Genomic DNA, 22,555 nt, shown 5'->3' with positions numbered 1-22,555 from the left:
TCACCCTGCCGCTCCCCTCCGAGGGTGCGCGTACCGCCCACAGCTGACTCCGCACCCCGGACGCCTGTGTGCTGGAGCAGCACAGGAACCCTATCGCTCCTCGCCTCAAACAGTGTTTGGGAGGCTCGACTTCCTCTGGTCTTGCTTCTTCCTTGTTTTGTTTTTCCTTTTGTGATGCTGGGAACCAAACTAGCGCCTGTGCGTGCTGGGTAAGGACCTCCCAGGCCAACCATGCAGTTCTTGAAAGAACTGTTAATAATGTTTATTTCTGAGGAGCAGAATTTAAGCGAAGGGGAGGATTTCGAATTTCGTAATGGAAGTATTACTGCTATTACACAAAGAAGCAATAAAGGGTATGTAGAGCCACTGACCTAAAGTTTTAGGTGTTAGGTTTTTATTTTTCAGGTATTTGCAAGGGCAGAAAAACCAAGGACGGGCAGACACCACAGCCTCTGCACTCCGGAGCGCAAGCAATGGTCACCTCGGGGCGATGGGCACCTTGCCCAGGCCCTGCGGGTAGCACCAGGGACGCTCATGGGTCGGGTGACTCGGGAACAAGTGGGAAAGGACTGTGGGGGACAAATGAGGCCGGAGACAGAACCTCTAAGTCCTGGAAGGAAGCTGGAGCGAGTGGAACAGATCGAGGGAGGTTTCAGGACCCCACAATGGTGAAAGAGAGAAGACAGCCTGTGTGTGTGGAGGGAAGAAAAGGGCTTTGCTGGGGGAAGCAGGAAGGTCCGGGAAGGCCACGCAGGCAGCACGGCTGGTGAGACGGCGGGGCCGGGCAGGGTGCTGCAGGAGCTGCTGCCACCCCACGGTGCCGGGACCGCACCCCACACTCCTCCCTGGCCTCAGTGCCCTTGGTGGTCAACCCCAGAGCTTCCCGAATCGCCTGCAGTCCTGCCACCCCACGACTCCAGGCAGGAACCAGGGACTCCGCTCCCCCAGCTTCTGCGCCTCCAGCACACAGGTCCCAGGAAGCTGGGGATCCTGCCTGCCAGGGTCAGCCAGGCCTGAGGGAGCTGAGTTCTGTCAGCACAGGAAGAAGGTGCAGAAGGCAACAGGAGCCAAGCGCAGCGTGCACGCCTGTCACCTAGCACTCTGGAGGCCGAGGCAGGAAGGGTACAAGGTGGAGGCCAGCCAGGTGTGATGGCTCACGCCAGCCATCCCAGCACTCGGGAGGCTGAGGCAGGAGGATCACTGTGAGTTCAAGGCCAGCCTGGGCTACACAGTGAGTTCAGGTCAGCGTGGACTATATAGCTCCTGTCTCAAAAATACAAAAAGCAAAACAAAAAAGGCCACAGGAAGACACAAAGGCTCCGGAGTGAAGAAGTCATGGGTGCCGAAGGGGACAGGAGAGCTCAGTGAGAGAAGCTAAGGCACAGAGGACTTGAGGTGACCACAGCATTCACACTTCACCTTCCTGCCAACAAGTGGTTGACCTGGGAAGGGAGCTGGGGAACCCAGGACCGCGGGCCTGTGTCGCAATCGTACCGTCCACCACCAAAAGGGTCCTGCTCCTCTGAACCTACCATCGATCCGGCTGACAAGCTCTTCCAGAGCCTTGACCTTCTTCTGGATCCCCGGCTGTGCGAAGGTGTAGTTATCCTGTGAAACACACACGGCCGGTGAGCAGGGCCCAGCCGCCAAGTTCACGGAAACATTTTGGAAAGTACAGGTTCTCTCTCCAGACTCGGTGCTGACTGGAGTCTGGGGCAAGCCTGCAGTAGCCCTGCGTCTCGGGCTCTGGGCATCCCGCAGGAAGGAGGGGCCCTCCCCGAGGACAGCCAGTGTGGCCTGGGGGGACCACACACAGGGAGGGGCCGTGGCAGGGGGTGCCCTCCGCGGCCACGACAGCTGTAAGGAACCCCGCCTGTACCAGCACCCCGCGGGCGGACGCCCCACCTGGATGCCGTCCAGCAGCTTGCTCATGCACCAGAAGCTGTCGGCCTCGATGCTCCGCAGCACGTCCTGAGACAGGTTGGTCACATCGAAGTTCTCCACGTCCTCTTCTGCAAAACACAAGGCGGACAAGGTCCGGAGGTCTCGTCTAAACCAGCAGGGCGGAAGCAGGAGGCCTATCCCCCGCTCCCATGTCAGTGGACAAGCGTGTCCCCTGAGTTCCCAGGGAACTCATTGGCGCCCGGCAGGCGTTTCTCACACCAGCCCCGCTGGGCCGGGGCGCCTGCCTCTCCCTCCACACTTGTTCATCTGATTCTGAAATGGAAATCCAAGCCTCACGTTGAGCTCGCTGGAGACAGCCTGGAACCCAGCCCGCAGCCTCGCACACACATCTCGAGCCCCACTGTTCATCTCAAGGACGGAGTCCTGAACGGGCTTAGGCAGACCACAGGCCTGGCCTCAGAGCCGACGAGGGTGAGCCACGCCTGTGAATGCCAAGTGTCCCAGGATGGGCCGGCCAAACGCTGACCCTACAGAGTCCTCAAGGACAGGTGTGCAGGAGAAGCACGCATGACATCATCTCATCCCGGAGATTCACCAAGATCCCCAGCAACAAAGGGTTTGGGAGGTCATAGGCATCTGCCTTAAGTCAATCAGACTCGCATGGCTTATCCAGCATCACCCAAGCTTATTTAGCCACGGGACCTCGTGTCCTAGCTGCTCGTGGAAACCCTGCAGGAGACCTGCAGCAGGACTGAGAAGCCGTGTGTTCTGAGATCCAAGTGAGAACATAAGGAACCGGAAGAAGGGAAAGACCACGCAACGCGCCTTCCTCCCGGGTGCAGGAGCAGGCCCTCCTCGGCCTGGAAGACAGCCCACATATGCCCGCACGGGTGTGCCTTTCCCCTAGACCACGGCCCTGCTCTGACTCGGGATGGCACTGCACTCCCTGGTGCGAGGGTCACGGTGTGTTCAGATCCTGCCCCTTGGTGGACGGGAACCGTTCCTAAGACCTGTGGCCAAGCCCCTCGTGACAGCTGGGAATAACTCTTGGGACTCGTGTTCTGCTTGAAAAGCTCTTCATGTGAACCTCAAGGCTATTCAGGCAGAACCCCCAGCGGGACAGTGAGGTGCTTCATCAGCAAAGCTGCGACCCTGGGAATGTCCTTAGTCTGACTCGAAATGAATTAGCACCATGCAGTGCCGCTGCAGACCGGACACACAGTAGGTGCGCGGTGACTGCTCTGCAGGGAGGTGATCGGGAGTGCGTAATGTCGGGGCTGAGGCGCAGAATTGTTTATGGTAGACTTCCCACCACTGTACATAGAATATTTATGTGTGTTTACACAAGCACAGAGGAAAAAATATATCACAAGGTTTACAGTGCTTATTCCCCAGGTGGCAGGATGAAGTATTTTATTTTCTTTAGGCTTTACTGGACTTTTTAGAATTTCAACAATAAGCATAATTTTTATAGTCCCCTAAAATGCACATTATTTTAGGGAGAAAAAAGTCACAATTGACTGCACTTGCCTTTTATTATCAAAAAAGAATACCGAAGATTTTGTAAAACAACATAAAGCTTGCAGAAACTACAAATTTAGATAATGCATAAAGGTCCATTTCATTGCCAGGCATGGTGGCGCACGCCTATAACCCCAGCACTCCGGAGGCTGAGACAGCAGGATCGCTGTGAGTTCAGTCAGCCTGGGCTACACAGTGAGTTCAAGGTCAGCCTGAACCACATAATGAGACCATCTCCAAAAAACAAACAAACAAATAGAAATACCATTTTCCTTTCTGTCCCTATTAAACATTACCTAGTGTTTTCTGTGTGGCGATATATCCAATGGATCTAGTTAAGCAATACCAGGCTGTAAGGCCCAGCTCTAAATCTCAGTGTCCCTTTGCTTCCTGTGCCCCCCGAGGGATCCCCGCCCACTGTGCCTGCCCCTCACTCGTGTCTGCACCATGGTCTGGGCCACATTTTCCCCACCGTGCTACAAGTCTCGGAACACCGACGCTGCCTCCGGACTGCCCCAGGCCCCGCCTCGCAGCAGGACACAGGGCTCTGGCAGACTGCAGTGGAGATGCAGGCGGGGTCGGAACATGCAGGGCCCAGAGACAACGTGGGTCCCTCAGGACAGTGTTGCCCAGGCCCAGCCTGCGGTCTGTCAGACAGCTTTCGGACCTGGGCAGATGTGCAGTGACAAAATCCCAGCTCAGGCACGAGAGCTACGTGACTGTGGGCAACGAACTTCACCTCTGTGCCCCATCCGTACAGGGTCAGCGGCTGCCAAGAGGGCGAGATAAGTTCAAGTATCCAAAGGGCCTGGCGTAAAACAAGCACTGCGTAAACGTTAGCTGGCGCTGCTGTAGCATTTTCTCTTCTGAGGAACAAATACAAGTCCCTCTTGTTTAAGCCACTGACATTTTAGGTCTCTATTATTTTCAGCCAAACCTAATCTTAAATGCCAAACCTGCCGTCCCAAAATAGGCCTTAAAAACCAGTCAATTCTCCAAGCTTCCCACATCTACTTTTTGGCCTCCAGGAGAAAAAGCAGGCCGACTACAGGAGGTGCTGAGCTGGCAAGAGGCTCTTCTCAGTGGCTACACAACTTCACACTGTAGCTGCCCAGGAACCAGGAGCCCGCTGACCAGTGTGGAGAGAGCTCTGGGACCTGGAGCAAGGCGTGGGACGGTCTCCAGGAGAAAAAGCAGGCCGACTACAGGAGGTGCTGAGCTGGCAAGAGGCTCTTCTCAGTGGCTACACAACTTCACACTGTAGCTGCCCAGGAACCAGGAGCCCGCTGACCAGTGTGGAGAGAGCTCTGGGACCTGGAGCAAGGCCCGCGGGACGGAGCAGGGAGTGAGGGTCTCTGGCCTGCGGGAGGGGAAACAGACAGGCAGCCAATGCCGTGAGCTGAGTGCCACGCGGAAAGCAGCAGGGAAAGGGAGGAGCAGGTGCTCTCGGGAGGGCTCCGCGCAGCACAGGCCGCCTGCTCAAAGGCTCCCCGTCCACGGGAGCAGACTCAGCACAGGACTGCGGCTGAGGTGGGACCCGCGCCAGCCCGGCCTCTGAGCCTCCTGCCGTCGTGACGAGCAGACGGGACAGACCAGGGCCATAAGGGACATTTCACGGCCGTTTCAGGAGGCACAGCGTCAGAGAGGAGGAAACCAAAAAGCTCAAATCGCCCACTCTGAGCATGACAGGAAGGGGCCTACTGGCCAGTGAAATGCGCCTGAGTCGTGGCTCCCACCGGTGACTGGTTTTCTCCTGAGAACGCTGAGTGAGTCCCGGGCCTGAAATCAGCTTAACATCAGCCTCAGGAAGTACCAGTTTTGCCTAGGTTGACAGGTATAACTTCTCTACCCTCTTCGAGAGCCTTCTTGACCCTGGAGCAGTTTCCAGACAGCCACTCAGCCTGAGGGGTGGCCCCAGGGCTCCCAGAAGACAGCAGGTAGCTTCGTCTTGTTAGAAACTGGACTCCTCAGAATACCTTGATTATTTTCTGATTGCAAAAGTAAACTGAGGAAAAGAAAAAAAAATCCTTCTGGACATACACCGAAAGAACCTCAGAAAACAAAACCTTAAATATTTCATTCAGAAAAAGTTTTAAGAAAAGCGTCAAGGAATTCACCTGCTGGCTTCTGTGTGGCTTTCGAGTGGCCCCAGAGCTATATAAACGCACTGCTCGGCTTTGTTCTTCCAACACCATGACGCCACAGCCAGCCCTCAGCATAGCCAGAGGGGCGGAGCGGTCCTGTGGGTGGTGGAGGAAGGCTCTGTTCTGTGGCTCCTGCCGTGAAGAGACCGTGGGAGGCCCACGTCGCTGCCTGCCAGAGAAGACGTGCTGTCTGAAGATGCAGATGTCCGAAGACATGCCCGTCACTCGGGACAGAGCCCGGGACCTCAGAATGACACACGGGCCCTGGTACCCGGCAAGGGGCAACCTGCGCATGCGTGTCATGACACCTGGTTAAAATTAATTCACCTCCTGAGTCCTGTATTGCTTGCATTTTCATTTAGCAGAAGTCAGAAGCTGCTGGAAGTCCGCCTCTTGGTGTTGCTTGAGACCTCCTGAGAGAAACTCCTTTACTAGGGAAGTCTGTCCGGTCTCAGCCTTGGTCTTTGTGCAGCCAGCTAGGGAAGCACAGGGTAGGCAGGGCAGGCCCAGGCAGAGATGCGGGCAGCAGTGGCTGCTGGGAACCGTGGGCGTGGAGGAGGAAGTGTGCCCAACAGCCAGGGCAGGACACGCCACAGGCACGGCCTCCTTCTCTTCGAAAATGTGGCGTTCACTGTGAACACCGGCTCCACTTCTCCACGCTCTGCTCAGGGTCATCTCTCGTGTGGCCCTGGCTGGCCTCGCTATGTGACGTCCACCTGCTGCCCCGCACTGGACACACCCTTGTCTCTCCTGCCGAGCTGTCCTAGCGCTTGCTGCGGGTGACCTCAAGCTTGGCTCCCTGTGCTTGGGCCTCTAGGAGACGATGGATCACGGGGCAGAGAAGGCTGGTCACTGAGGCCACACCACACACTGGCTCCGTCTCGGCTGCTTCTCCTCCGCTTCCCCGCCCTACGTGCTGCATCCAGGCCCTCGCCAGACGCTGCCTCCAGGCGCTGAGAGCCAGACTGACTTCGACAGTTCTACAACACCAACCATGGCTCCTTCATCATAGCAACATGGAGGCTAAGACAGCAGTGCTCTCGATCCAGCAAACACCCTGCCGGCTTCTTCAGTTTATGACGTGCTTCTACCTCCCAGAGTCTGAGCTAAGAAGGGTTTACATATGTAAAGGGCGCGCTCCCCCACAGTTCTGAGTCCTGATGAGAATCTACAACAGCAGCGGAGAACCGAAGGCCCCAATCCACGCTGAGAGCATTTGTCACCCCAAGAGCAGTTCCTCACGGCCCCTGCCAAGGGCCTCTGACCCAGTTTCTCGTCCACAGAGCAGCCCTGCCGGGATTTGGGGTCCACGGAAATGGAATCATATGCGCGACACGTACTTTTTACGTCACCCGGCATCCTCTGCTCATCAGCTCAAAGGATCTGAGATTCTCCCGCGGGGCTGTATTGGTCGCCTAAGCCCCACCCCAAGGTGCAGACTGCGGTCGGGCTCTGGGTTGTCTCCGACTGTGTGAATCAAGATGCTAGGGATATTCTCATAAGAGCGTCTTCTGGGGGCTGTAGGTTTTCATTTTCCTTGAGTAACCGAACAGCAGGACTTATCTGCCTGCAGGCGTGAAGTGAAGCCGGTGTGGGCCCCACAGGCCGCCAGTGAGCCGTGGTCCTTGCTCTAGTGCCCCCTCAGCAGCCGCCGAAGAGGGGACTCACTGCCCTCCAGGGGCCAAGCCCAGCAGAGCCATCCCCACCCTGGAGAACAGGATCTCGAAAAACCAGCCGAGAGCGCTCTCCCATTCTTTCAGACAGGTGTGGTCGGCCCCAGTGGACGCCATGTTGTTTTTCAAAAGGTGTTAATGTAGAGTTGTGTGTTTTTTCCCTAAACTAAAACCTCCTCAGTACTCAGGTTTAATTGTAGTGTTCACACCTTGCAATAAATAAGTGGGTTTTAGGTTGCAGTTTGGATTCGCCAAGGGTTCACCCAGGAGATGAAGCGATGGTGTAGCACAAGGTTGGAGGCTTAAAGTGCCCATCTGGATGGCTGAGTTTGAGGAGCGAGGAAGGGAGCACATTACACGGGTCCTTGCACACTCGGATGAGAACGTGAACGTTTTAGTTTTACTTTCTTGAGACAAAGCCTTGTGTTTTCTAGGAGAGCCCCAAACTTCAGGGCTCATGTGATCCTCCTGCCTCAGCCTCCCAAGTAGCTGGGACTGCAGGCACAGGCCAGTGCACCCTGCTAAGTCCTCGGACATCTTAGCGAGGAGATGATGGATGTCACGGTTTCAGGCAGAGGAGCTCTGTGGAACAGCCTGTCTGATGGTACGGTGGGGTGATGAGAGTCCAGGGCTGAACCCCAGGCTCGGGATAGTGATCCGGAGCAGAGAGCCCTAGCCCTGACCCCAGCCCAGCTGGCTTACTTGCAGGAAACTCACTTTCATAGGAGAAGTTGCTTCAGCGAATAAAGCAGCAGCTTGGGGCCAAGTGAGCTTTGGACAGCTTCTCCAGGAGCTCACTTTGAAGCAAGTCGCCTGCCAGGCAGGGAGGTGCACACCTGACATCTTGGCAGGGAGAAGCCGAGGCAGGAGAATCACAAGTTCAAATCCAGCCTGGGCAATTTAGCAAGCTCTGCCTCAAAGTGAAAACTAAAAAGGACTGAGATGTGGTTTCACGGCATAGCACTCGTCTAGTACATGTGAGGCTCAGACTCGATCCCCAGGACAGCAAAAAAGTGGGGGAAGGAGTTGCTGGACCTCCCTGTTTCAGCTATTTCACAACAAAGATGACACAAAGCATAAAGCAAGCTGAGGTGCTAAGGGATGGTAGCAGAAGAGGGGACGGACGGACAGACAGACGGGAAGAGAGCTGGGTGCAGCTCCACCGGGCAGGTGCCCCAAGCTGCGGTGGGTGGGAGGGGGGGACACACGACAAGCGCCGCACTGTGCCCAGGGAGACCCCCAGCCTCCTGCAGCAGGGGTGCCCTCCAGGGTGCAGCAGAAGCCTTGCAGGGGAGCGGCTGCCTGCTGGGAGGTGGTACCGTCAGAGAGGGAAGGAAAGCGTACTGTTATCAGGACGAGAGGGCCGCTCTTGAAGCCCACAGTGCTTTATCTCTGCTCAAGAAAGGCCTCGAGGCGGGGAGAAGCCCATGATTTATGGGCTGAGGTGCAGTGGAGGAAGATGGCATGAGGCCATGACGGTTCCATCCTGTAAAATAACAAACACCCCCTTAATCCGCACCCTCAGCGATGCACAGATGTGGAACAGCAGTGCCCTTCGGTCTTGGCCACAAAGGGACTGCACTGACTCCCCTGTCACACGACGACTCTGACAAGCAGACCCGCAGAGGCGGATCAGTGGCTGCTGGGGGAGAGCGGATGGGGACGGGGACTTGGAGCGGTGGCGGAAGGACATGCTGTTTCGCTCTTTCCTCCCCCTTCTCCTCTTCCTCTCTTCCTCTCCTCGCTCCCTCCTTCCTCCTTTCCAGGGCTGAGATCAAACCTCGGGTCTGCCGTGGAGGGGCTTGACCTCCAGACCCCGGGTTTCTTCCTGAAGTGGTAAACGCCCTAACACCGACTGCGGGATGGTCGCGCAGCTCTGCAGACGCAGCTCTGACGAGGACACCCCGACGTGAATCGCACCCCAATAGAGGGATACCGAAACCCCACAAAACTTAAACATGCACTGCATGAAAATCCCTAAAGGGCGCCACCCCTGCCTGGACACAATGGTTCTCAGTTCGTCAGGCCTGAGGGCGCCACTAAAGGTAGCCGAGCTGGTGACAAAGGACAAATACTGACGCTAACCCGAGGAGGGACCCAGACGGCAGAGCTCACTGAACCCAGGAGGGCGGCGGGGACGGCTGGACTCGGGGAGGACAAAGTTCCACGCAAGACCGACCCTCGGCTCAGGGCTCTGCCGGGCGACGCCAGACCTGCAGTGGACAATTCTGCATCCGCACTCCAAGCGGGGAGGGGACCTCACGCTGAGGGTCATAACACAAAGAAAATGATAGAAATAAGTGACTACGATAGGGCGGTTTGTCTGGAGGAAGAGCCAGTTTGAAAAAAAAGAAGTGAAAGGCCACATCCGGCTATGCTACAGAGCTGTGCTACTTTTCAGACGTGATCACTGCACGGGGGTCGTACGTTTCTTAGAGCACCTGGTCACTCAGGGACACGTGCGGAGAGGTCACGACTGAAATGACTGCACGTCTGCCACTGAGATTTCATCCTAATGATTCACGGGGGAGGGGGGTGGAGAGCGGACGGGGGCACACGAACAGGACGGACGGCTGAGACGATAACAGGTGCAAGGGGCTGTACGGTATCACTTTTTAATTTGAAAAGGTATGAAATTTAGCATAAAGTTCTCATGAAAAATGAATGGGCCCGTGCTCCTGGGTGAGGAGGCCCGGAAGACCAGCAGTGAGGCCTGCCGCAGGAGCAGAGCAGACCCCGCGTCTGGCCCGGCCCGGCTGTGGGACCACAGCGGCTTCCCTGGGGGCTGCTGGGCGGATCCACCACACACGGGGTCAGGAAGCAGGCGATGGGCGAGTGGGGCGTCAAGAAAAGCTGGCTACAGCGCACAAATGGCAGTGACCATGAAATTCAACATCCAGTCAGAGCTACACTGCCGAGGGCTCCCTGTCACTGGTGTGACACTGCCACCCACGGTGACAGGCCTCAGGTGTAAACTGACGAATGGATTAATATATTCCCAGGCAAAGAAAAAAATATAAGAAAATGAAAAAATGGAAATGAAGTGTTTGTAAAGGGGGAGGGGAGGAGGAACAAGGGGGAAAAAGTGAGAACCAAAATGTAAAGGCACAAGATCCCAATGATGAATGTAACTGTACTGTCTACCTAAAATGGACCAATAAACTCAATGAGGAAAAAAATAGATTCCTAGGCTCATCTTTAATGCTTTTGAGACAGGGCCTCATGTAGCCCAGATTGGCCTCAAGCTCCTTGGCTCTAACAATCCTTTTGCTTAGCCTCGAGCTCACAGCCTTGCACACTACGTCAGAGGATGCCCGGGCAGTGGGCACAGAGGAGCGGCATGAAAAGGGAAGGGGGTCACTACTATTGCAAGAGGCTGCCCCCAAATCCCAACAGAGCAGCTCTTACAAAATTAAACAGTAGAAACGTAATGGGAAAAAAAGAAAGAAAAAAATAACGTCACGTTCATATATCAACATGGAATGTAAACATTGTATACTACAAATACGTACTGGTAAATGTAAGTAAAAAATAACATAAGGAATAAGGGAAGGGGGTCACTACTATTGCAAGAGGCTGCCCCCAAATCCCAACAGAGCAGCTCTTACAAAATTAAACAGTAGAAACGTAATGGGAAAAAAAGAAAGAAAAAAATAACGTCACGTTCATATATCAACATGGAATGTAAACATTGTATACTACAAATACGTACTGGTAAATGTAAGTAAAAAATAACATAAGGAATAAACAAAATTAAACAGTAGAGTTAAGCAGCCCCTAAAAGTTGACCGTGTATGTGTATGTGTTGGGGTGGGAAGTCCTTTAGAAAAGGCTTTCCTTGCATGCTTTTGGAAGCTAAATTTTAACCAGTCTTCCTTGCTGCTCAGGATCTCCTGACAGGGTGGGGAGGACGACCTTCTACCTTTATTCCCAATTCTACTTATACTCAACAAGGGCTGGCGCTCAGGTGCCCTTCCTCTTTGTGTCGGCCATGCGAGAGACCAAAACACCATCCCTGGGAGCGAGCCCATCAGGGAACCTGAGAGGAGGCCTACTCCTCCAGAGCCCACAGCAGCCCGCCCGTCACCCAGGGTGTAAAGAAGAGGTCCTCGCCCAGGCCCTGCTGCTCCCAACTGGTCTGGGGAGCGAGGGGCTGGCGGAACCTTCGCTGGAGTCCTGCTCGGGGTTCTTACCCCTGCATGAGCCCTCGCCCTGACTAAGTACAAAGCACTGGACCGCGACAGGTGGATTTTGCTGTGCAGCTCAAAGCACAAAGATTGAGGAAACCAAAGAGAAGAAACAGAGAGCGCTCAGCCTAACTGAAGCTGGAGGAGGAGAGACTTCACCAACACCACGAAATTAACGACTGTCCCAAACGACAAACCCAATGGGGAAGAGGTGAAGGAGGCACAAGGGGGATCAGGACCAGGACCGAGGCACATGCCGGCCCTCCCACCACCTCCAGGCACAGCCTCTCCTCCCCCACATGTCCGCATCCTGCTCCCCAGGGCAAGGCCTGGTGCACAAGCTCCAGCACCACTTTCCCGGGTGGACCCCAGCCTGTGTCCACGCCGAGCTCTGAATAACCTGATAACCTCAGATAAGCCATCTGACCACCTGTCTACGCAGAACGCAAACACAGCAGCTGGGTCGTTCACACAAGGCAGATCTTTTCAGGCGAGCTCTGATCGTCTCAAGAGAGAAATCCCAGGCTGCTGCCCCTGTTAAAAAGAGGTTTCACTGTGTGCTCCAAAGCCACGATCTGCCCGTTTTCAGCAAGACAGACCCTGGGTGCACTCTTGGGAAAAAGAGACAAACAGATGGCGGACAGGAAAGAGCAAGAGCTGTTCAGCTTGGTACTCGTGCTTCTTACCCACATATTCTGAGAGGAAGACGACAAAGAACGGAGTGACCAGGTCATTAATTCCCTGGACGTACCCACTGGCAGGGTGTCGGATGGCCCAAATAAACAGAATTCTTTCAAAGATCTGGGAAAATGAGAGAGAGAAAAGACACAACGGTTAAACTTCAGGGACACGCTCTCTCCCTCCACTTGCCTACTTCACAATTCGTTCCAGGACAGAATTTTTAGGGACATTTTAAAATACTGTGGAACAAAGGAGAAATATCAGCACAGAGTCTCTCACACTAGTTGCTCCGTGCATTTCTTGCCACTTTTATCCTTGCAGTGTCTGGTTACCGTGTCGTAAACTGGGAAAGGAAAGCGACACAAACGCCTCAGCTGAAGTTTCACCGTGGGGCCATTGATCAGTCCACACATCGGCCTGTGCACGAGGTGCGTCTCCGTTTCCAGGAGGAGCGCATCTGAGCACCCGGTTCTGCTGCCTTTTTCTAAACCTTTTCTGGTCACTGCGGGATTTACGGAGGCAATGACTTTCTCCACCACCCTCTCCTCTCGCCCTACTGAGGAGGAAGGAGATCCAGACCCAGGTCTCGCCCAGCCCGCAGGAACAAGGGACAGACTAGACACGCAGTAGTCCCTTCCTACCACAGCGTGCAGCCCAGACACCTGCGGAGGATGGAACTCAAGGAAACCAAATCCAATAGTGTCCCACAGCTGGGGCTGCGAGAGACAGAAATCACCACGGCCCCTCGGGAAAGGATCCTGGGTGAAGTGCATTTGTCACTGGATGCCAGAGGCCTAGGTCGGGGATGCAGATTGGATCTCACAGTCCCTTCGGAGAGTCACGCTCTGTCCTGTTCAACTGTACCCCTTGGTTTCCTCGGACTCCGAACTCCTCCTCCGCCCAAGGTACCCGCTGCCTGGCTTCGGCCTGGGACCGCGAGCCCTGGGGCCTCTGTCCAGTGGCCTCTCATCTCGTGAGCCACACCAGAGGGATGCAGAGCGGAGGGCAGCACTGTGTGGGGAAAGGAGACCACGGGGCCCCCACAGCACAGACTCTGCTCCCCATCAAGTTAGAGAGGCCTCCCGAGCAGGCCGTCTCCCAGGGAGACTGAGAAAGCAGATGGTTCCACAGTTTTGAAACTGTTACTTAGGTTCTGAAGGGAAGAGGTAAGCAATCTATGGACATAACAAAGGGTGTTTCTCAGCCCCTGTCGTGGTAGCGGGGGCTGCAGTCAGCTGTCAGAGCCAAGACACCCTCCGCCGGCGGTGAGGACCGGGCCTCTCTGCCTCGCTAGATGCTCCTCTTGCTCTCTGGTGGGCGAAGGACACAACCTTCGGCGTGCTGGTCCCTGCCTGCACACAGTTTCCTCTCTGACACTGGGCGGCCTCTCTCCCTTCCCTGCCTACGGATTCCTAGCTAGACCCACCGTGTTCAGAGTCTCGACAATGCCCACCCCGCTGTTTCTCCATCCTCACACAGCCTGAGTCCATCTGCAGCCTGGTGCAGAGGCCCCGGGGGCAGGGGGTGGCTCAGCGGCCGAGCAGGCATCTGCCGTGTGCGTGGCCTTGGGTCCATCCCAGCAGCGACCAACTCTCCTCCGGGTGCGTCTCTGAAGGACTTGGAAGGCTGCGTGCTGCATGCTGTCAGCCCCTGGTGACCACACGGAACCCCGGGCTGGCTCTAGCGACGGCCACCTTCAGGGGCACTGGCAGCAAGGGCTAATGGGAGGACATGGGCCCCCGAGCCAGGGGAGCCCAGAATAACCCGCCCTACAGGCAGGAGGGGTCCGACAAACCTCTTCTAACCTGGGTAATTCTGGCTTACTACAGAGGAAGTTCACGTATCTCAGGTCTCCAAGCACACCTTTCAGTATTCAGTGTCGCCCAATTCTTTGCCCCTATTTCTCTCAGTACTGGGGACTGAACCCAGGACCTCTGCGCTGAGCTACATTGCAGTCCTTTTCATTTATTTATTTTTATTTTTTAAGTAGTTGAGACAGGGTCTAAGTTGCTAATTTTCCCAGGTTGGGCTGGAACTTGCAATCCTCCTGCCTCAGCCTCCGGGAGCGCTGGGATTACAGGTGTGTGCCGCCACACCGGCTGGTGCTCTGCTCTTCTGTTGGCATTCTTACTCTGCTTAAGAGGACTACAGCCCTGCTACATAAAATACTGATTGAAGAAAAACTGGAAAGAATCAAACAACTTCCCACACTTGGATTCAGGTCCAGGTCCTGCTCCTAGAAGAAGCCTCAACAAATCATTGTCCCCGGACACAGGGAAAGGCTAAGGAGCCGGACATCAGCAAGCTCAAATGAGGACTACGCAGGGCTGAGCCACGGGAGGCCGAATGGGATGAAGAAAGGATCCCAGATGCAGTTTTAGCCTCCTAGGAGCTGAATCTTACAGGTAAAATAATGGTGTCACCCGCAAAGTCTTCCTTATGTCCCTGAGAAGTCAGGGGGGTACGGCCAGTGGGGCCATCTACAGCAGCAGCACTATGAATACTGCTCAGAGCCACATAGCCATTGGGGAGCATTTCACTGCCATCCCTCTCCGAGGAGGACTGAAAGCTCTAAGGAAAAGCACTAACACTCGGCATTGTCCTGACTGCCAGGCGCTCGCACGGAAACCCCTGATCTTCTCAAGGAGTTCGTCACAGGGGCCGGGGATTTAGCTCAGTGGTTCTGCCGCCTGCCTCGCAAGCGCAAGGACCTAAATTCAATCCCAGGCACCAAAAAAAAAAAAAAGGAGTTTGTCATAAATAACAGACAGTGCAGGTCACAAGACTAGAGTTCTCTTGAGCCCTTCACGAATGTCACTAATTCCTTAGGTCTCTAAATAGTGCCACTCACTGGGTGCCATGATGCACACCTGTAATCCCAGCACTCAGGGAGGCTGAGGTAGGAGGATCCTGTGAATTAGAAACCTGCCTAGGCTACATAGTGAGTCCAGGTCAGGTCAGTCTCAACTACATAGTGAGACCCTGTCTCAAAAAACCAAAACACCAAAAACAAAAAAATTATAATGGCTCATTAAAAATCACTCATTTCACTTCTGGATTTAACCCAGCCAGACTCTAAGAAGGGACGCAGTCAGATATGTGTGTGCACACGCTCACTGGGGGCATCCTGCACCATGGCCACAGGAGGAACCGGCGACACATCTGTGTGCTTTTGTGGAGGGGAAACCTGCCCTCCGACACAGCCTGAGTGAGCCTTGAAAATATCATGTCAGCACTTGGGAGGCTGACGCAGGATTGCTGTGAATTTGAGGCCAACCTGGGCTGAGTTCAAGGCCAGGATGAACTACATCATGAGACCCTGTCTCACTAAAAAATCATGCTAAGTAAGTTGAGCCAGTCACAGAACGACAGATACTGCATAATTCCACTAACTTAGGAGGCCTAGAGGGGTGAAATTCACAGAGACAAAGGGCAGAAGGTGGTGGGAGGGATGGGGCTTGCTGTTTATCGGGTACCAAGTTTCAGTCTGGACACAGCTGGCAACAACGACCACAATGTGAATGTACTTAATGCTACAGCATCGCACACTAAGAAATGTCTTTCAAAAACTGCCCAAGGCTTTTCTGTTGAAGGCAGAAAAAAGTCAGTGGTTAGAACGGCACATTTTATGTAGGTCACGCTTTTTTGTTTTGGTTTTGATTTTTGAGACAGGGTCTTGCTTTGTAGCCCAGGCTGGCCTCGAACTCTTGGCCACCCTCCTTCTGCAGCCTCACGGGTGCAGGCGCCACCACACCCAGCTATGCACATTTTATCACTTTTTTTTTTTTAATGAAATCAGTATTCCCAGCCCGGTAAATTAGAGCAAACTTAGGAGCAGGAACTCTAGGGTGTGGGCTCTCCAGTGTTACCAGGTAGCTTTGAGACACCGCAAGTCTTAGCCTCTAAGAGTGTGCTGGGCAGTGTGTCCGTTCTGAAGACCAAATGGGGACGAGCAGTGCCCTGTGCCCCCCCACTTATAATGTGGGCCCCGGTGACAGGGAGAAGCAGCAGAGGGTTAAGCAATTCCTCACCTCCTGCACGAGGGGCTGCTGGAACAATGGAATGAGAGGATTCGTCCTCGGAATGTCAATGTGAATCTGAAAGAGGCCGCAACAAAAGCAAAATGCAGGTGTGTTCTTTAGAGAAGTTTTTTACTTAGGGACTGGGAATCAAAGGAGCAAAAGTTAGAGCACAATCTACCTTAGAAAGAACTGACACAGAAAGAAACCAAGAGGTCCCGTTACCCTGCCTGCTTCCATGAGAGCCGTTCTCACAGCGAGGAAGCCTCCCAGGTTAACCACGTCCAGGACACAGCCCCAGGCTCCCCCACCTCTCTGCAGCCTCAGCCTCTCCGGGCTGCCCCTCACAGACCTCTTTCCAGATCCTACTCACCAACAGACTACTCCTCCCAAGACGGAGGAGCCCGCCGTGACACAAACGTGCCAGGACGGGGGACCCGCGGGAGCTGCGCGCAGCCAGGACGTGTGAGAAATGGGTCAGGGCCAGGGGCCGGATGTCAGTGCCGCTAGGTTTGGCCCTGGGGGTCCCGATGCCCAGCCCACCCGTCCTAAAGACAGCGGCTGCGGAGCAGCAGCAGCAGAGGCCACCGCAGTTCCGGGATGGCTGGAGAGCACTGCCTGCCCGCCTGCCCGCCTGCCCGCCTGCCTCCCCGGGCTCTCCCCGACCCGTGGCCTTTCTGCACTGCTGGGCGCCTGCGTTCGCTGTGCCTCTGGGCAGGGTTCCGGCAAGGCCCAGGGGGACTGGTTTGTTCAGTGAAGTCAGAGAAGCACTGCGAAAAACCTCTACCATCTAAAACCAGAGCTTCTGGATGGACAGAAGGGAAGGAGTCCTGGAAATGAACTTTGTGCGTGGCCTGAAGATTTGCAAAGCCTCCACCCAGGATGCTACCAGCAGACCCCTTACCCAGGTGACCAACAAGCTGAGGGACGGCGGGGCCGGTACCTGTCTGTACGTGTCCTGGTGATGCTCCTCGTTTCGAGAGTCGTAATACTGCTCGATGAAGCCAAAATACTCCTCCCGCTTCCGCTGCAGGGTCAGCTTCCGCCTCTCCATGTTCGCTGGGAGGTAGCCCTGTGGAGAAGCCTGCCATCAGCTGGGGACAGACCCGGCAGGGAGTCCTTCACCTCCCTCCAGCCTGAGCAGTGGCCTGGAAACCATCAAAGGAGCAGACGGAAAGCTGCCAGCAGGGCGGGTGAAGCCCTCCCGGGTTCTGGCCAGGCGACTCCCCAGGGCCCTGCGCTCCTCTGATGAGCGCCACACAGCTCACGAGGCCAGCACTGCACCGCGGAGGGCAAATGCAGCTGGCAGCAGGAGCCTGAGCGAGTCACAGCCTCTGCGAGCACATCACCCTGTCCTCCCTCGAGCAAAGGAGGCTGGGGGTCACTGCCACAGCTGCAGAGTGGGTTCCGGTGCTGAGAAAGTGAGAAAGCATGCCGCCGGGGAGAGCTGGGGTCACCCCGCCTGGCTCTGTCGTGCCTCGCGTTAAGAAGGCTGAGACCGTGACCACGAGTGCGGTGAGGAGGAGGAGGCTCTGTGCACACAGAGGTGTGGAGCAGGGCAGAGAGACGGAGCGCGAGCCCCGTCAGAGAGCGCCCACGGAGGGCAGGACTCACCGACAGCAGCCTCCAGGTCACCGGCCGAACCTCCCGGGGGACCCCTGGCCAGCTGCACTTCCTCAGTTCATCTGCAATCAAAGGACAGCCCGGTGGGACGAGATCCTCCCACAGCCCTGAACCAACCTGCCGCTCACGTAAGGGCACCGCCACCATCACCAGGCCCAGGCAGCCTCACTGCAGCCCCGAGCAGAGGAGCTGAGCCATGCCCTGCAGAGTGGGTGAGCGGAGGGCCCAGGGTGCAGACTCAGGAAGAACGACCCCGAGGCAGGAGACAGGAGCCAGAGGCGCTGCACTATGGTCTACAGGCCCCGGAAGTAAGTCCCATCTAATTTGGGCCCTGATCTCTAGCAACAGCCTCTGCCTTAATAGCTGCGCGTCACCGCCCTGGGCGCCTGATCAGGAGAGGCTAGGAGAGTAAAAGGGGGGAGGATAAAGAGCACTGGCATCCGGCCCTGAGAAGTCCAGTCCCCAAGCGCTCCTGCCTGCCCGCCTGGACTCACCTAAGTCAGTGTTGTGGCTGGAGAGAAGCTGGCGGAACTTTTCCAGGCGGGTTTTCTCCCGGACTGTCATGGGCGGTGCTCCGGAAGCATTCTGGTCAGAGATCCGGGCGACAAGGGGGATGATGGGCCGGAGAGGGAGGGACTGCTGTTTGTGGAGTGGGTTCCTCAGGCATGCATCACCTGAGATCGGTGGAAAGAGAGAGAGAAGGGCTGGAGGATACGCACAGATCGGGAGAAAGCTCAACCCGGGCTGCCCACATCTGGCTCCTGCTGCAAACTGAGCCCAGATACTGCAATGACTTCCGGGAAGCCCGTGCAACTCAAGCACACTGGGGTGTTTCCGTCATGCACCAGCGGGAACCTCTCACCGGCTAAGAGCAGGCTGCTCTCCACGAGCCCCAGGCCTGCCTGGCCGCCCCAAGGCTGAGTGACCAATGGCCCCACAAACTCTAACCTGTCCCAGGGCCCCAGAGGAGAGATCCCCCGGCAGGGACACGGCCCGCCACAAGGAACCGCCCTGACTTGGGACAAGTGACTGAAATAACAGCGACACGGGCTCGGGCAGAGGTTGGCAGGAGGACCAAGCAGTAGAGGACTAACACTGAGTGCCTGCGGCACGCAAGCACCGTGCGGATCCTCACAGCCTAAGCTGAGAACAGAGCCCTACTTCACAGCCTGCAGAAGGGAGGGGAACTCTAAGGGGCAGCGGACATGACACCTTGGGTGTGTCCACTCCGAAACCCTTATTGACGGCATCTCCACAAGGAAAATTCAGCTTGTAACCAGGCCTGTTCTTTCATGGTCATTTCCTATTCCTCGTGTATCTGGGCCTTAGAACGCAGTGGTCATGATAAAAACAGTCAACGCTAACCAGCCGCGCTACTAGAAAGCTTGCAAACGCTGCCCAGGGACACCCACTGACCGCCTGCAGTAACAACCTAGAAAGCACAGGCCACACGCTGTGGGCCCCTGGCCACACAAAGGCAGACTTCCTCATGCTGGGAGCTTCTGGAGACCACAGTCCCGGGGAGCAGACACTTTCCACAGCCCGCAGCGTGGCCGCAGCTGACCAACACCGGTGTCTGTCTGGGCACCGCTGGTTCAGGCTGGCACCGCAGTCGGTGAGGGAAAACGTCTGCACCGTGACCGTAAAACCCCGCAGCCGGACCCTCTGATGTCAAGCTCAGTCCGAGGCTGCTGAAGAAATTCCCTCAGCACCGGAGCCAGGGCGCGCTCCAGGCCTCTGAAGCCCCACCTTCCTTTCAGTCGTCAGCAGCCAGCTGTCCTGACTTTCCCTAGAACCACGCACTGCCCCTCCCGCCCAGCAAAGCCCCGCAGGGCGGCATCACAAACGGCAAAGGACACTTCAAAGACTCCACGGAAAGGCCCCACACTTCTTACAGAAGCGCCCCCACCCCGCCCGACCGGCGTGTGGACGGCCCTCCAGCACCTGCTGCCCCTCCGTGGTAACAGGGAGACCCCTCTCGCGTGCGCCTGTCCCCGGGGCCCAGGGGTCACTCAGCCGCACCAGCCCTTGTGCACTCCAGCGGCCGAGAGATCCTGTCGGGACTCCGGAGCCTGCCCGGCCTGCAGCGGCGCAGAGCTGTCCAGTGCGCCGCCGGGGCTGCGGCTGCACGGCCAGAGGACTTACTGGAGTTCCTGGAGAGCTGGGCGTCGCTGCTGGACTTGGTGACCTTGTAGCCGGCGGGGACGTCGGACGTGGTGGACTGGGACCGCTCTGGCTTGACTCGCAGCTTGCTGTGGTTTTCCAGGACTTGGGCCGCGGTGGCCAGAGCAACTTTTGAGTTCAGAGTTTGGAAAGAAGGGGAGGAAAAGTCCTCTTCCTCGTCGTCGCCAATGTCCCAAGCGTCACTGGTGTTCCGGGCAAACTCGTGAAAACTGGAGGCCTTCTTACTCTTCAGAGGAACTGTGTTGGCTTTGGACCGCTCTTTAATGAAACTTCAAGAAAGGAGAAACCATTACCCAGGGCTGCTGGGCACGTCTGACCTTCTGACCACCTTCACTACCTGGCGGCGCACATCAGTGTAACAAACAACCCCACTTAATCATCACTTCTCCACATCCGCGGCTCCTTGGGGAGGACAGAGGTGCACAGTGCCCCGTCCCCACATTTCCCAGGCGCCCCTGGGCTAGGGCGGGAGCGGGAGGACGTCCACGGGCGTGGCTTCTCCAGGCCCCACCCCCAGGTCCCTCTGCTCAGAGTGGAACACAGCCCCCACCCGGTCCAGGCCACATGGGGCACAGAGCACAAGCAAGCGATACACCTGTGCTGTGCTACTCCGCTGAGATTTCAGAGTAGCACGGTCCAGCAACAGCACTAGAACTGGTCCTTACCATAGGCACAAGCCCCTGGGAAACGGAGGCAATTTTAGGGAGGTCACAGATGCGGTTTAAGTACCACAGCAAATGCGTTCTTTTGTTTGTTTGTTCATTTTTTCCAGGATTAGCAGTTGGACCCAGGGGTGCTCTACCCATGAACCACACCCACAGCCCCTCCTTTACTTCTTATTTTGGGAGGGTCTTGCTAAATAGCCTGTTTGTCTTGAACTTGAATCTTCTTCTCTCTGCCTCCTGAATAGTTGGGATTAGGGCACTGCCACTGTGCCTGGCTACAACATTCTTTTTTAAAATGTCGAATTTGCCAGGCATGGTGGCGCATGCCTGTAATCCCAGCACTCCGCAGGCTGAGGAAGGAGGATTCCTGTGAGTTCGAGACCAGCCTGGGCTACAGAGTGAGTTCCAGGTCAGTCTCAACTACATAGTGAGACCCTGTCTCAAAAAACCAAAAAAAAAGAGTCAAACTTGCGCTGGGAATTTAGCTCAGTGGTTCCACTGCCTGCCTTGTAAGCACAAGGACCAGAGTTCAATCCCCACTCACCCCCGCAAAAAAAAGTCAAAGTCTGTCAGGCATGGTGGTGCACACCTGTAATCCCAGCACTCAGGAGGCTGAGGCAGAAGGATCACTGTGAGTTCGAGACCAGCCTGGGCTACACAGTAAGGCCTTTAGGTCTGTCCCCCCTCATTTCTTTTAGCAAAGAGAGAGAAGCTTTAGGATCAAGATATTTGTAAGCAACAGGATCTGGCTTAAATTTTAGTAAGTGTTTTTCACTGTGCTTATTTTTTAGATTACTTTCTATTTGTGGTAAATGACGTTGGTTTTCTATTTAGACAAGAGATAAGGTTTATTTTTAAGAATAAATTTGAGTAAAGAAAATGAGTATTTTTAAAACATACGTAATAAATAATAGTATAAATATTGCAGAAACGTACAGAGGCCTACGACTGACGCTGGGAGACACGAGGTCAGTCTTCTGAGGATGGTGGCCTCGTCCTGAGGTCACACACGCCATCCCAGCCTTCCTGATCTCCTCAGTCTGTCCCACGCCCTTGCCGCTCAGGGTCTGGGCCTTGATTCTGGTTCCAGGACCCATCTGATGGGACATTTCTAACCATGTCGTATGCACCAGACGGTGACAGGAAACAGACTGGGACACTGGGACACCCACACCGCTCAGTACCTCCCTGCACCCCAGCAGCAAGGTGGCCGCTCTAGAGCGCAAACGCAGCTCTGCCGGAAGAGTCACATCCCTCTCCAAGAGGCAGAGGCAGTGGTCTGCTAACCTGGCCTATATGCAGATGGGCCAATCCCACTGTAAGAGACAGTTTCGATAATTAACTTCTATAGCTCACAAAACCGTTCCCAGTATGAACACTAAAAAAGGGGGTAAGTTATCATCAAACGCTGTCTGTCTGTGATGGCACACACCTGTGATTCCAGCTACACAAGAGGCCGAGACAGGAGGGTGTCCAATTTAAGTCAACCTGAGCAACTTAATGAGAAACTGTCTTAAAAAAGAAAAAGGGTCAGGGATCTAGATTGTCCCTGGGTTCAATTTTCAGTACTAGGAGGAAAAAAAAAAAGAAAGGAAGGCATTAAAGCATCACTTTAAAACACCAGCCTTATACGGAGAAAAGGAAAATACACAGAACAAAACAGAGATGAACACAAGAATTCAAGGACACCGCTCATACAGGATGGAGACAGAAGACTTCACCCAGTACATCAGCAACAGTCTAAAGAGTCAGTCTGTTCAGCGAGGGACAGGTAAGGGAAACCCGCTTTCTTATATAATCCTTGGCAAGCAACCCTGTAGCACTCATGAACCTCAGAATGGCTCATTATCTCTGATGATAAAAAAGACAGATGCAAACAAAGATGATCTAAAACAGTTTAAAAAGTAACTACTCTAAGCACAAGGTTATGAGTTCAATCCCTGGTACCAAAAA

General features: G+C 55.2%; 1 protein-coding gene across 6 annotated transcripts in view; it reads right to left on the bottom strand.

Moving 5' to 3' along the window:
- Positions 1–22,555, bottom strand: part of Tbc1d22b (TBC1 domain family member 22B) — a 46,519-nt gene that overhangs the window by 12,006 nt on the left and 11,958 nt on the right. For all 6 annotated transcript variants that reach the window (XM_010638835.3, XM_010638837.3, XM_010638838.2 and 3 more), the window contains 8 exons: positions 19,899–20,206; positions 18,248–18,427; positions 17,745–17,815; positions 17,074–17,202; positions 16,143–16,208; positions 12,117–12,231; positions 1,906–2,012; positions 1,533–1,608 (listed from right to left, as the gene is read on the bottom strand). In XM_010638835.3, coding sequence (XP_010637137.1) covers positions 1,533–1,608; positions 1,906–2,012; positions 12,117–12,231; positions 16,143–16,208; positions 17,074–17,202; positions 17,745–17,815; positions 18,248–18,427; positions 19,899–20,206 — 1,052 coding nt within the window. The remainder of the gene's footprint in view (positions 1–1,532; positions 1,609–1,905; positions 2,013–12,116; positions 12,232–16,142; positions 16,209–17,073; positions 17,203–17,744; positions 17,816–18,247; positions 18,428–19,898; positions 20,207–22,555) is intronic.

Source organism: Fukomys damarensis, unplaced genomic scaffold (assembly GCF_012274545.1).
Source record: "Fukomys damarensis isolate Sample0158 unplaced genomic scaffold, DMR_v1.0_HiC HiC_scaffold_20, whole genome shotgun sequence".
NCBI classification, from domain to species: Eukaryota; Metazoa; Chordata; class Mammalia; order Rodentia; family Bathyergidae; genus Fukomys; species Fukomys damarensis.
This window is presented reverse-complemented; position numbering and strand designations above follow the sequence as displayed.